General features: G+C 32.6%; 1 protein-coding gene across 1 annotated transcript in view; it reads left to right on the top strand.

The window, feature by feature from the left end:
- The window catches only part of LOC111088084, a 54,951-nt gene that overhangs the window by 20,006 nt on the left and 18,689 nt on the right, over positions 1-16,256 (top strand). Inside the window, exons 3-4 of the mRNA XM_022397007.1 lie at positions 13,347-13,561; positions 14,850-15,001. Of these exons, the coding sequence (XP_022252715.1) occupies positions 13,347-13,561; positions 14,850-15,001 (367 nt within the window). The remainder of the gene's footprint in view (positions 1-13,346; positions 13,562-14,849; positions 15,002-16,256) is intronic.

Below are 16,256 nucleotides of genomic sequence, written 5' to 3'. Positions count from 1 at the left end.
AGCCCTCCATTGTCTCAGCGGCAAGTGTGAAGGCTTATAACGCTATAAACCGGCTTTCAATACCTGGGACGGGGAAATCATAGATAGCCCATTGTGCAGCTTTGTGCTTAACAACAAATAAAACAAATAAATTATATCTTTCCCTCCCTTGTATATATATATAAGTGCTCTTACACATGAATACGAGCACCTCCGAAACCAATGGTATTGCTCTAAGTACCCACAATACTTCCACGCCCGTGACATACATAACTCTACTGAATAAGAACATTTTCGAACGTGGAAAAAGTGAAGTTATCAGGTAGTGAAGTGTCTATTTCTGCTCAGTTTCGTCCTTGTGTTGTATTGTATGATAAATATGTGTTCTGTAGAATGTAAAACAAGGAAATAATATATGGTCTCAACGAATTTACAGCATGAAGCTAAAAACTATATACACGTTCAAGCTAAAGTTCTTCCTCAAATCAGACCGGCTAACGCAAACCTGCATACCTTTCTATGTGATTACTGAGAATTATTCAGCCTTTCTCATCAGGTAGATTTGGTTTGGTAACCGCCGGGTGTGGCGACAGTCTTGGCCATGGTGTTTCCTGGAATGAAAAATAATTAATGTTTAAACTACTAAGAACATTGACAAATTCTGTGGATTGACTCTCTCCTGTCTTCTAGATTTAATTTATTCGTTTTAAATGTTCATTATTATTTGGTAGTTTGTTTACAGTAAGACACACAATGTTCGTTTGACTGGAACGAAAACACACTTATGTTATTTCCGGATCGTGGTATTTTCTGACCCAAAATTTGTTATTTTCACAGAAAATAACTCTTTCTCTTGTAACATGAAAGATAAAATCTGCGTAATGTTTAAAACGTTTCTGATTTTTCTTATCACTTAATAATTTCTTTTCTTATTTTCGTCTTTCTTAATTCAGCTGCAAATACTTTATGTTCAGAGGGACGAAAATTTCAATATGTTAAAACTTCGATAAAATCACAATGCTCTAGAATGACCTCGTTTTTCTTACTTATCCCTCTATGGTATTATATATAAACTGCCTCAAATGTCCTCAATGTTCTTTAAATAAAGTCGTTTAGCAGCTGAGCTAGACATATGACATTGAGGAGTAGAAAAAAAACTTCAAAAGTAATGGCATATTTTTTGTAAGGCATGATGGAAATGAGCTTCTAGTTAATACAACATGAAAGTAATTAACAAATTAATGGGTAAGTTTGAATTTTCGCCTACTCATAAAACTAGTCAAAGAAAGAAAAGTTTTAGTTTAACCAAAACTTAAGCTCATAAAATTTGACCAGTCTTCTAATGAGTGCTAAAAAAAATTATGTTTCTTTTAAGAAGAACATAGTTGAAAACGCACTCTTTGTAATCCATATAAGGTAAACAGAAATTATATAAAAATGTATCTTAACAGCGTTAGATGGAGTTTTTTTTATTACAAGCTGTGAGTACACACATACGCTTAATATGTTTTAGTGAAAAATTGAACAGTTTGAAGCTTAAAACGTATTTTTCCTGGATTAACTGCAGTTGATAATTGATAAAGGTATTTTTTACTTCAATAATGTAAAAATGATCAAGCATTTGTAACAGAATGAAGTTAGCAAATATTTAATGTAATAAAGTATACATTTGTCATTACGTAATACAACTTCGTAGGTTATTACTTCAAAACTGTCATATAATTAATTAGCTTTAATAGTGGATTTGTGTATATGTGACCTCTGCCTGGACAAACCCCTAAATAAAGTATACATTTGTCATTACGTAATACAATTTCGTAGGTTATTACTTCAAAACTGTCATATAATTAATCAATAATTAGCTTTAATAGTGGATTTGTGTATATGTGACCTCTGCCTGGACAAACCCCTAAATAATGTATACCTTTGAGAATGATAACAGAAAAACGTGAAAAACTGGAAATAGGGATTTTTTTATTTCATATTTGAATTCGATGAGAAATTAAATCACGGTCTTAATTCTCATTTCTATTGATAATTTAAATAGTGGCTCTGATTAATTTGTCATTGAATTCAATTACAAAACTGAATCCTTTTTTATTTTTTATATATATTGCGCTTATGTCTATGAAACTTGATTTATGTATAATTTGAATTTCCGATATATAGTGAATGTCTCGAAACCAGCTTCGTTAAAAACTCCTCCTAAAATTTATCAAAGAAATCATAAAATAAATGTCAATCTATTCGTTCTATTGAGTTAATGGGTAAATTCCAAATTCTAATGTATTTCCAGGAAAGTATAATCGATATGTGAAGCAACTATAAGGACGTGGATCTGTCATTTTCAGCTGCACGTTACAATCATTTGAACAGAGGCTTTATTGACATAACAGCCAATAGGATAGTAATAAGTAAAAATTTCACAGGTGCACAAGACATTCCACTGGCTGTTTTTAAAATGGTGTGATCGAATAAGCTGTGTGAAAGTCATATATTCGATACTTTACAATTCGTAGAAAAAAGAACAATTTATTTGGTCATTACGTCATACACAGAATCAATATAAAAACGAACATTAGATCATGAACAGAAAGTGAAGTAAATAAATATGTACGCCTAGTGACATGTAATAACGCCAATTAAAGGACACTAGAAAGAGCTAATGTAAGATATAATATACTGGAAAAAATTATAATTCATTTTGACTTATTTTGGTCACGAAGTGTACTTTTTCTTCCTTATATCCTGTTTTTATTATAATATATTTCATATTAGTTACCTAAGCATCAAGTAAAAGAAGTCACATGGAAAAAACTACTTAAGGAAATAAATCAGAACAAGCTAAGACAAAGTAAAATGGCCCGGCATGGCCAGGTAGGTAGGGCACTCGACTCGCAATCTGCGGGTCGCGGGTTCGAATCCCCGTCCCATCAAACATGCTCGCCCTTTCAGCCATGGGGCGTTATAATGTGACGATCACTCCCACTATTCGTTGGTAAAAGAGTAGCCCAAGAGTTGGCGGTGAGTGGTGATGACTAGCTGCCTTCCCTCTAGCCTTACACTGCTAAATTAGGGACGGCTAGCGTAGATAGCCCTCGTGTAGCTTTGCGCGAAATTCAAAACAAACACAGATAAATATAACAATATTTATTAAAAGTAAAAATAATAGTTTAACAATTAGATCTATCTCTCTATCGACCTATCAGTCTATCTAACTGTTTATCAATCTGTCTATCTTCCTACCTATTTATCAGTCTATCTGTCTTTCTACCAATTTATCTATCTTTCTGTCTTCATATCTATATTTTATCTATCTATCTCCCCCTTTTTTTACTTTCTTTCATTGTTCAATACACCAAGATAGGTTCACTCACCTTGTCTACAATGAACTAAAAGAAACTAAGACCTGAGTTTCCACTGTGCTGAAAAAATAGTCAATTTGCCATGAAGAAATACTCCCTAGTGTAGCTTTGCGCGAAATTCAAAAACAAAAACAAACAAAAAGTAAAATACTTTCGAAAGTATCTTTCATCACACTATATTTTATCTGTTGCAAAGGTAATTTTTCTTTTAGTTTTTAAAGTTGTAAATCTTCGAAATTACATTTAAAAGTTAGCGTGAAACTCTTTTTACCGTAGGTCAAGCGTTCCAAAGAAATATTTCTTCCAGACACGTTTATGCGTTCTTTTTTTTACTGTCTTAAGCTTCCAATAAAAATGCTGAATGTCTGAAAGTCTGAATGTTCTGCTTACAACATGAGAATCAGACAAAAAAAAAGGAGATATTATGCATTATTGTAGCCTTTTCCCTTGTATAATTCTGTTTTGGTATTCCAAAATGTTTATGGTAAAGTTCTGAATTTCGGAGCTAGCGAGCCGGGTTCGAATCCTAGCGGTTCCACAAAATATTTCCCACGTTTTTGAACCGTGGGAACGTTATATGAGTGATAATCAATCTGTTGGCCAAAGATGGTGGGTAGTAGGGTGCTGCTGACTGGCTGAATTCTCTCTAGTTAATAGTTCAAAATTAGGGACAGCAGCAGACAACTTTAGTAACTCTGCCTTAAATATAAATACACACGTTTTGAAAAAGCACTCTTAAAAACATTGAAATGTTTGTCAAAAGTCCCAAAATTCTCGGGAGGTTTGCGAGCGTTTACTCGAACTCATTGTGACGTGAAAGAATTAATATTTACTTTATAGTGCAATATTTAATGTTTTTATTATATCATGTATTTCTAATCTATTCATTGCCTACATCAGCTCCCTAATGGCACAGCGGTAAGTCTGAAGAGTTAGAATGCTCAAATCCGAGTTTTGGTACCCGTGGTGGGTACAGCACAGATAGCTCATTTTGTAGCTCTGTGCTTAATTACAAACAAACAATCAAACGCCTGCTCCAATCGTTAAATGCAACTGAAAGTTATTGAATTATAATACGTATCTGAAGTAAAATGTGGGAGGGGCAAAATTCGAAGTGAACCAAGTTTGCCAGAAGTGCAAATTGCCAATAGAAATTAGATATATCCGGAGGCATTTTCTTCGAGAAAATGTTTAAAATAAAAATTACGATGTAAATACGTCAAAATTAAATACTGTGGGTATAAGACCGATATGTATTTGTCTGTGGATGATAAAAATTAAGTAGATGTGCAATTTGACTAATTGCAAAATATTGCATACCCAGCTCTGCCCTTGATAAAAGCCCAACAGATCCTGTGAAAGTCTACAAGTAAAAGTGAACTCTCAGTACATAATGGGCTTTCTTTTTGGAGCTTTAGAAATGCACTTTAAATGTTTTATCTTAAAAGTTTTGCAGGTTATCTTAAGGACATTGCACTCTTCCGTCTTTGTTCTCTTGAAAACGCGGAAAACACGCACAAATTGGCTAAAATATGTGCAAAATCTATGAAAGGGCTTTTAGTAGCTTATATTCTCCAAGAAAAAAGTTGTTGTAAGACAGGGAAAGTGGATCGCAAGTGAGGGGATGTAGCAGTCGAGTCAAGAAGCTTGGCAGAAATGGCAAAGTAGTTGTATTACTTCTTGTTCAAAGCAATATCTTTGTTCTCCGCATTGTAACTAGATATTTTATTACTGTATATTTTGATTATTAAGGGAAAGAAACCAAAATACTGCGAATTTCATTTATAATAATTTATTTATAGAATTTTGTTGTGGTGTGAGTTCTGTACAAACTCAACTATTTACAATAGCTACTGCAGTAACAACATAGGGGTTATTCTATAAATATTTTTAATTTTTAATATATGGGTAAGTTTATTGTGAATTTGGTTTGCTTTTGGATTACTAAGCTGGCTTGCCAAGTTTGGTATGGGTCGGTCAACTCGTTTAGGAGGAGATGCGTCCACAGACAGACTTTGCTGGATAAAAACCTCAATGAAGAAACGAAATACTTATTTCGAATAAATACTTCCAAGGTGTCTTACCGCGTTAATAAACATTCAATACAGGTGCTAAAACATCACTCTTTACTGTCTTGAAGTGATACAAGCAGCGTTTTCCTTAAGAGGTGAAAATTCTCACTACGAGCTGATCAATAATTCAATGCGCCCAGTAAAACCTTATCTGATCAACTTATTTAAACCAGCCACATATATTAGTTATCACTTTTAACACCAGGAAAACAGAATTAAAAAATGTGTCTTTCGTATGATATTGAACTAAAAGAAAAGGTGTGTAAAACGACCTGTAATGCAAGGGAATCACTTTTTCTAAAGTAACATTTTGTATTACTGTTCAAATTTTCTTCGCTGCCATTCGAGATATTTGGTTCAGTTAGGGGGAAAAAAAAGAAAGAAAGTAACTCGTTATCCGTACTTCATTAAAAATGGAAAAAGCAACGATAATATACAGAAGATTGATTAGGTTATTATAAAACGATCTTGAAAATGCAAATCATCAAGTCATGTGAAAACCACTGCCGATATAAAGTCGCATTAGAACAGAATATATCAGAAGTACATTTGGACATTGTTTGAAGTGTTGTGATGTCATCGAAAATTGATTGCTATTAGAAAGTATATGTAACAGACATTTCCGACACAAAATATTAATACACTAGGATCATAAAGATTTGTTCAGGTCGGGGATTATAATCTCCAGATCATAAAGGTGTGCTCAGATCGGGGATTATAATCTCCAAATCATAAAGATGTGTTCAGATTGGGGATAATAATCTCCAGATCATAAAGATGTGTTCAGAGTGGGGATAATAATCTCCAGATCATAAAGATGTGTTCAGATTGGGGATTACAATCTTCAAGAAAGGGATATTCACTCTTCTTAATGCTATTAGAAGTCAAAGGAACATATATTTACTTGGGAAACCAAGATAATCCAGAAAGAGATCTAAAACAAATCGTACTCCAGATCGGTAAATAATGTAGGGTGTCTTGTAACAAGTGAGAATCCAAAATCGCAAAAGTCTACTGTAAAAGCCGTTCACGTGCTCTAGACAACAATACGATACATAATCAAGAAAGATTTCCGTCTGTAAATGATGCCAACAGGATGCTTACCAAGATAAAGCTAACAGTCATACCTCCTGTTCAACCTTCGTATACCTCAACCAACTGGGAAATGAAACAAGTATTCATGCTATGATACACGAACACATACTAGTCAAGTCGCCGGACGCAGCCACTATATATTGCAAACGGGCGTCCTCGTTCATTACAAGCATTATGAAAACCGGCAGGGAGAAGTGATGTGCTTTGTACATGACTGTGTTAAGTCGGAGCCGTTTGTAATAAAAAAAATGATGCAGGATTATTATCAAGATGCTCTATCGTCATGATTGGACATGACGATTTGGACTTTAACGACGTGGTGAGGCTCCAAAATCGTTTAAATATAACGTACCAAACATTCGTAGTCATAAATTATGAAAAATGTCCATTTATAGTTACTTTTAAGTTTTTGTTTGAGACTAATCTTGAACTTGTAGACAAGATAGCTAATCAAGTCTTGGACAACTATTAACAGACCAAGTAGTAGGCTTTAATCATAATACTTACATCATATCCACAACGCCAAAGTACGAGACGCGAACCATGAATTTTCAGATTCACAGTCCGTCCATGATTTTAAATTAGTTATTAAATTTATTGTGCGTTTAAGCAGACAATTTCCAAGTAAAAAAAAAATCCTCCTTATATCTCATTAAGCTCAATATAGCTTTAAATTTATTAATATAAATATTTATTTTCTCGCTTGTTTGTTTGTAGTTAAGCGCAAAACTAAACGATGGGCTATTTATGCTGTGCCCAACACGGATAACAAAACCCCATTTTAAGCGTCATAAGTCCAGAGACTTGCCGCTAAACCAATGGGAGGCTATATTCTATCGAAGGATGTTTCCTTGGCTCACCAAATTGCTTCTCTTACACAATGTCAATTATTGTTTTGATCTTTTTTCACTGTTTTTCACTTACATTATTTTTAAATTTTTTATTTCAAATGTGTGTTGTTAGTTTCAAAATTAGATAAGAATTAAAGCTACACCTAACCATTTGCGAATTCTCTAATAAACATTTCTTAACCTTCCTACCTTTCAGAAAAACTAATCCGTTTTTAATGTTCCATTCATTAAACCAACTTGGCTAATTATACTGCACGACAAAATATCTTTTGAGCCTAAACAGCAGTAGAGTTCGTGACAATAATCCCACAGGAGCAAAGTGTTTGCTATTTAAAGTTTTATAGACGTCTTTCACGAAAATCACTTGGGAAAAAATTGTGTGTGACAAAGAATAAGCGTGATAAACATTTTCAAGAAACTGAAGCGTTGAAAACTGCCCATTATCGAAAACGTAAACTAATTGTTTTCCTTCTTTTTCGTTTTTGTTTGTGTGTGTTTCAACCTAACAACTGAAAAAGATAGGATTAAAAACAACGAAAACTAAATTTTTAATCCATTAAATATTATTTTCTATAGCACGGGAATTCTTAGCATTTTGTTTACGTACTTTGGATTATTCATAACGATTTCAACTTCTCCCCCAACCGAGACAACTGCATACGTTTCAATGTATTCCTTCCTGTCTTCGTGTTGCTCGTATGCTAGATGTATGGGCTAATTTAACGCTTGAGGACGAAAATAATTTATGGCTTTACTTTTCGTGTTCTTCCAGAAGCGTGCATAACAATGAAAACTTATGATCTTTTATTAGCAATTAGGAAAGCTTTTAAAAATCATGCAATATTTGAGCATCGAAACAATTGCACATGATGTGTTTTGAAAACGAGTTATCCGTATCTAAGTAAATTGGATCACGGGTTTGGCATTTAAGACCCGGCTGTTTGTATGTATGTATGTTTGGCTTGCAATAACTAGAAGGTACACTATGAATGTACAATTTTAAATCATATATATCGGTCGCCTATCATAGAATTTGGTTTTATAAAGTCATACGTCACAGGTATTGCTCTGACTAACATTTTAAGTAAAACACTCAAACCTCTGTATCGGCAGAGCTCAGAAACAAATGTATTTATGATAAAATATCAGAAGTCCATTTATAGGTTTCGTCTCGACGTTTGTTTGTGTCTGGTGGTGCAATAACTGAAAGAAAAAATAAATCTCCAAATTTGAATCCCTATATTGCTCCCTTGTGATTCAGCGGTACGACTGGTGACTTATAACGCCAAAAATCAGATTTCAATACCCGCGATTAGGAGAGGAGCACAGCTGGCTCTTTGTGTAGCTTTATGTTCAACAAGATTTTAAGCACAAGTTTTATACCTTGAATATAAAGAAGTAAACTCTTTTTTTTTCGGATATGATTTTAGAAGTGTAAAACAATGGTCTTTGAAGAAAAGGTTGAGTTACTACTAGATATGTGCTTTTCCGTAGGTGTGGATATTTTACTGCCAGTATGTATTTATGGGATTAATACCACGGTTGTTGGCAAGAACAGATCAAATGTTGTAAACGTTCTTTGTTAGGCAATTTTAAGTCATAGCACAACACCAAAGTTAAATACAATTTAAAATAGCACTTGTGCAATACATATATACAGTTCAAAAGAGTAGAACGCTAAAATACTTACACAATACGTAATTCATTAAAACAGGAACAAGCCCTATAATGACTCTACTCTGAAGAAAGAACACCGAAACATGTAGTCATTTTAGAGCTGGTTCCTGTTTCAATAAATTATCTATTATTTAATTATCTTAGCGTTGTACCCCTTTTAACTGTATATATGTAGCACCAACGTTTTCTTAGTAATACCAGAGCACTGAGACAGACAGCATCTTCTGAAAGACTCACTGTATGCAATCAGCAGGTTGACGTTGATTTTTTTCCACTGTATTCTCATGTGCTCGTCTAATTGACACGGTCCTTAATGTGTATCAAGATTTCAGCTCTATAATAAGAGGTTCGATAATCTCTCTGAGAGTGTAGCATTCACATTAGAAAAAACCTGCACAGTTGATGGTCATAACAAAAATAGATTATCTCAAAACCGGGTAGGAATAATTACTGCCAAAGAAATTGAAAGAATTATTAGATCAAGATAAGCAATTCTTAAAAACGGAAATTAAGCTTATGGGGAAAACTGGTAATGTCTAGTTAGGGCTTACTTGCTGTCAAACATAAAGGTTCGTTAAGGAGTATAAATGACATAATACTTGTAGTAGAATTTCCGCATACGTGTGCATGTAAATCTTAACACTAACCTGAAAAGCTTTGAATTATTAATGTGGCTAAATGTAACAAGGTAACACAGAAATGAAACTATTCCTGTCTTGCAATGCCATGCGCTCTTTCATTATTTTAAATAGCTTATAGTTTATAATACCATTTCAGTGAAAAACGGAATGTTTGATAGATAGACAACTTGTTCATTCTCCTTTCCAATCTGAATAGAATCACGACATCATTTATGAGAATTCTTATAACTTAACTAATCTTTATTGATATTTTTTACGGGTAAATGCTGTTAAATAAGGTGCTTACAACAACTAATTATTGAAACAGTACTTATACTTCGTCGATTGCAATTACAATAATATTATTTTTAAATCGCAAGGAATAACGCTGTCAAAACTGCATATAAACCATCTTAACCTCTCTCTCCGCCTATTGGAAACTAATGTAGAGTTTCTTGATAATGAATAAACCTGATTTTTTAATTTCTTCGTTACCTTTTGGTCTTATTTTTAATATGCTTAGAAAACACTTGCAATTTGATTTGATTTTCTTTGTTGAATTTCGCGCAAGGCTACTCAGGGCTACCTGCGTTAACCGTCCCTAATTTTGAAGTGATGGACGAGGAGAGAGGTAGCTAATCAACACCATCCACCGTCAACACTCGGGCTACTCTTTACCAACAAATAGTGGGATTGAACGTCCTATTATAATGCCCGCACGACTGAAAGAGCGAGAAGGTTTGGTGACGGGTTTCGATCCCGCGGCCAGCAGATTGTGAGTCGGGCGCCTTAACCATCGTAACATGTCAAGCCCCAATTTCATTTTGATGTAAAAATTTAGATGCAAAACATCTTTAGGTTACAAATCCCAGTCAGCTAGTTTATATTTGTTAAAATTACCTTTCGTGTTCAACAGAAATCAGTGAAAATAGCCAGCAAACCATACAATACTATGTCATTAATATGATAGATTATAAATAGAGCTAATTATAAGAACGTAGAATCTGTCAAGTGTTTTAACGATATAAGAAACAGCTTGTTTTGATAGGAAAAGTTTGTTTTACTAACATGAAAACAAACTTTCAACCAATAGCAGCGGCCGTGGTTGGGTGACCGTTGCAGTTTAAAAATACAGGGCAATATCAAATTACAGCAATATGTGAACTTAATCATTAATAGGATGTGTTATATAGGAAATAAGTAAATAACGGTATTTTTGGCAAAAAGAGTTGTGACATAGGTATATGTAATAAAGATAGGAGGTCACTCATGGATACTTATTTAATGTTAATTTAACATTCTTATCAATATGGCATCGGCTGTTTTTCGTCCTTCAAGATGTTCTTTCAGTCTGAAGAGAACCTGATTTCAAGAGACCAAAAACATACTGATTAAAAACGAGAACATAAAAATAACATTAAATAAGTATTTAGAAACTTCTCTCTAGCTTTATTAACATATTTAGTCATTTGAACTTGTAAAGCTGCTTCTTATATCGCTAAATTAGTCAGTAAAATCCTCAACCGACACTACTGTCGAGTTTTTATTTGTACGAAAATCACGAAATAATCTAATTCAAATCTAATAGAGTTAAGATTAAATTAAATTCCAAATACACTTATACATATATACCATAGGAAAATATATTGTTCAGAAAATAAAAGATTACTACTGTATCTGAATACCACACTCATTACATACAGTTTTTGTTATACTAACTCAAAGAATTAATACACGCCATACGTTTCATGGGAGGAGTATTTTATGCAATTTTTTTAACTTGGGCTTATGATCTATATTTTTATTGTGATTAAGAAATAGCTATTTAGACTTTCTGTTGAAAAATAAGTATTTATCTGGATTTATGATTTAATCTGTCACTAAACACTACTATAAGAGATAAATTATTGTGTTTTAAACATAATTAGAATGTCAATGTTACTGAGTGTAGAATTAACCACCCAGTAATAATTCAGTACTTCTCACAGCCTATTAAAAGAGCTGGCCTTTGTTATTGTTTTATTCACATAAACAAAGCATAATTTTTTTATTAATTATACTTGTCATAAGACACTAGTACTAGTAAGTCTTTGTTGTTGTTTTATTCACATAAACAAAGCATAATTTATTATTAATTATACTTGTCATGATACACTAGTATTAGTAAGTCTTTGTTGTTATTTTATTCACATAAACAAAGTACAATTTGGTATTAATTATACTTGTCATGATACACTAGTTGTTGTTTTATTCACATAAACAAAGCACAATTGTTATTAATTATACTTGTCATGATACACTAGTATTAGTAAGTCTTTGTTGTTATTTTATTCACATAAACAAAGCACAATTGTTATTAATTATACTTGTCATGAAACACTAGTATTAGTAATAAGTAGGCATACAACGATTTATGAGCATAAGGAAGAATTTTATTGATGGTGGAAGATACTACATGTTTCGACATAACATTGGTGTATCTGTAGAATATAGATCAATGTTCTGTCAAACATGTAGTATGTTCCACCATCAATAAAATTATTCCTTATGCTCATAAATCGTTGTATGCCTACCTATTATTATAGTAGCTTAATGTGCTTCCTTACTAAAGTACCCTAGTATTAGGTATTTAACACTGCATTATTTATCTATATGGCGAAATGATGTGGTTGGAGTACTGTTATTACACACTCTTTTAATTCTTGAAAATCCTTAAGCCTTAAGGGAGTAGATAACAACTGTGAGAGCGATGTTTTAAATTGTTCGAAAACATTAAAAAAATTCAGGAAACAATTGCTACGAGTGTATCTTACCTAACATAGCGTTATTTTTATTGTACATTTCATACTCTAAAATGACATATCCCTAAAACTTGATTGAAAACATTAAATTTCACGTTTAGTATTTTCCCAATATTTTGAGAACACATAAATGCATCATACGTCTTTCTTGGCCTGGAAGTTACGGCATTCTATTCACAATTTACGGTTGAAGTACGCCGCAAATCCCGTCACCGAACATGCTCGCCCTTGCAACCGTTGAGCGTTTATAAGATGATATAATATAATGGTCAATCGCATTATTCGTTGGCCTATCGTTTCAAAATTAGGGATGATTATTGCAAATAGCCCTCGAATAGCTTTGCGCAAAATTCAATAAATAAAATAAACGAATTTTCTTGTGTAGAATTTACAGTTGAAAGTCATTTAAAGTACTTTTTGATTGCGTTATAATGTTAAAATAATATCGAATAAATAAAAATGACAAGAACGAAACTCGCCCTTATAAAACGGTTTTATGCTTTTTCTCGTGAGTCAGCGGTAAGTGTCAGGACTTGCAATGCTAAAATATGGAGTTCGATTACCTGCGGTGAACAGAGCATAAATGATCCATTCTGTAGATTTGCACTACGAAACAAATCAGTAGCATTTTTTTCAATGATTTGTTAAGGGCTGTAATTTCGATATCCTTCATTTATATTCAGTTATAATCACTAAATTATATCATTTTTGTATTACGGTATATATATATTTATATACTTATTTGGTTTCTCACCAACAAAATTTTCTGACAGATTTTCAACACGACATATAATTGAAATTACACCAAATATACCATGACTAAATATAGGGAATTAGGATAAAAAAAATACTTAGTAAAATAAAATTTTTATTTAATTAAACACAGGAAATTTTGTTTGAGTGAAGAAACACCCTGTGATGTTGAAACAATGGTTTCTAAAGTTGCGAAAGCAGAAAGTGAATCAACTAAAGGAGAATTCCCCGTATCTTTCAACTCTCTCTCTACAATCTTGCATTCTCCGGATCTACGTAGACCTTCATCACCTTGGCAACTAAATTGTTCTACAAAGACTAAGTTGACAACGAAATCATGCATTCAAAGTAAGAACTTATCAATTTTTAGTATCCAAAATCAGTGTTTTCAATTTAATAAAATTTCAAAGACAAATTTATTGCAAAGTCACTTTCTTATATGGCAAACTTATGATATATCGTTTCTCTTGACTTTCTAGAAATTTCATGAAACTTTTACTAGACTCTACAGTTTTCACCTTTAATCTATAGTCTCCTTTAAAAAATTTTATTATTTCGTTCTTACGAGAGGTTGAAAAATAAAACCTTCACCAAATCATTTTAAACAAATCTTTATAAATTTTGTAATGAATACCAGATTTTTAATAACTTTAATTTACTGAAATTTAAAAGGTGCCCGCAAGATTATCATTTAATACTTAATAGATACACTTTAAATGAAATCTATTTCGGATGTGGTTTCTTTGAATACACGATTTTAGGATGAGTAATAAGCGTGAATTTTCTGAACAAATTATCAGAAGCAAACAGTTTGAACAAACAACTGATTAAGTGAATATCATCGAAGTCTAACTTCACTGCCATTATTCCGTTCTAACTTGTTCTCAAGACATTAAAGAAGTTTCCAATTAATATGATTTTTTAAAGCAAGTCACTATTTATTATTCCTGCAATAAAACTCCGCATGTTTTAGCCAATCATTTTGTATATTTAAAGAAAGAACAGGAAACAGGACTCACTCTCACAAAACCAGTAAAGGGGGAAGAACTCCCCTGATTTTTAGACAATCATTTCATATGTTTAATGGAAAGGGTAGGAAAACAGGATTCACTCTCACAAGACCAATAAAGGGGGAAGAACTTCCCTGATTTTTAGACAATCATTTCATATGTTTAATGGAAAGGGTAGGAAAACATGACTCACTTTTGCAAGAGCAGAAGCAGAAAAATTGTTCCTCTGTAAAAATATTTGTTTATGTAAATTTTCATAATTACATCGGACCCATGAATCCCTAGGTCATGCGAGGATTTATTTGTTAAATTTGTAAATTAGAAAAAAAAACTAACTGCCAGGCCACAATAGAATTCAAAAACGTTATAAATTGGGAATAGTGAATAGAAAATTGTTGTAATTGTTATACCAGAATATTTTTTTTTGTTTTTCATTATCTTTTTATATATTCATATTACAGTAAATCCACACTTTTCTCAGACGATCTTTTATGTAAAAGATGTAGTTTCAACGAAGCTAGTTTTTATTCCCTTTCTTTTACACACATACACACTTGCATATCGTTTAGGAGCTTTTTCTGACACATCATCCTCATATTATAAAAATTTTTTGTTTGTTTCAATAGGAAGCAAGAAACGAGCGACCTCTGTGGAATCAGGCCACACTAACCAAACAAAAGTGGTAAATTCAGTTCTCAGGAAAATGGAAAGTGCTGACTCAGTTCCTCGTCTTCGTAACAGCAAAAGCAAAACAGGCGCTCTGTTCAGAACCGCTAAGGTAAGAACTGTAACATAATTGAACGTGTTAGACTTTGGTAAGTACTGTAAAATAACTGAACGTGTTAGATTTTGGTAAGTATTGTAACATAACTGAACGTTTTAGATTTTGGTAAGTACTATAGAATAACTAAACGTTTAAGATTTTGGTAAGTACTGTGACATAACTGAACGTTTTAGATTTCGATAAGTCCTATAAAATAACTGAACGTTTTAGATTTTGGAAAGTACTAGAAAATAACTAAACGTTTTAAGTTTTAGTAAGTATTGTAACATAACTGAGCGTGTTATATTTTTTGTAAGTATTGTAACATAACTGAACGTGTTAGATTTTGGTAAGTACTGTAACAACTGAACCGGTTAGATTTTTGTAAGTATTGTAACGTAACTGAACGTGTTAGATTTTGGTAAGTACTGTAGCATAACTGAACGTGTTAGATTTTGGTAAGTACTGTAACATAACTGTGCGTGTTAGATTTTTGTAAGTATTGTAACATAACTGAACGTGTTAGATTTTGGTAAGTACTGTAGCATAACTGAACGTGTTAGATTTTGGTAAGTACTGTAGCATAACTGAACGTTTTAGATTTTGTTCTCTTTAGGTATTCGAGTCACAAGATACCTCGAGTGGCAACCTCATTCTCATGGTGTACTTTAGCTATAAAAAATTATATAGTATATTCTTGTTATACTGTTATATTTTGATGCCAAGTAACCTTGCTTTTTTAGCATATCACGGTCACGAGTAATAATTAATTACATTATTGTAATCCTAGTATATCTTGTTCATAAACAACTCTAGGTTACATTCTTGTTATTTTAGAATATCTTGACTATAAACAACTCTAGGTTACATTCTCGTTATTTTAGCATATCTTGATTATAAACAACTCTAGGTTGCATTATCTTCCTTATGAAATTAGTTGGTCATAACTATCTCTCAGTTACGTTCTTGTTCGTTTAGCATACCTTGGTTAATATTAACCCTATAGGTTACAAACGTCCTCAACTCTAGATTAGGTTCTCGTCCTTCTAGCATATCTTAGACACAAGCACAGTATGATTAGTTTACTTTCTCAATACACATATTGCTAACAAATAACCCTTAGTTAAGTTCTTATGGTAAAACTTGAAGTTAAGAACAAAGAATGTAACAACAACTGCTACATAGCACTCTGTATATCAACATTCATACAACAACTGCTACATAACACTTTGTATATCAACATTCATGCAACAACTGCTACATAACACTT

The sequence above is a fragment of the Limulus polyphemus genome, unplaced genomic scaffold (genome assembly GCF_000517525.1).
Source record: "Limulus polyphemus unplaced genomic scaffold, Limulus_polyphemus-2.1.2 Scaffold85, whole genome shotgun sequence".
In the NCBI taxonomy this organism is placed as follows: domain Eukaryota; kingdom Metazoa; phylum Arthropoda; class Merostomata; order Xiphosura; family Limulidae; genus Limulus; species Limulus polyphemus.
Note: the sequence above shows the minus strand (reverse complement) of the source record. Positions and strands in the feature narration are given on the sequence as shown.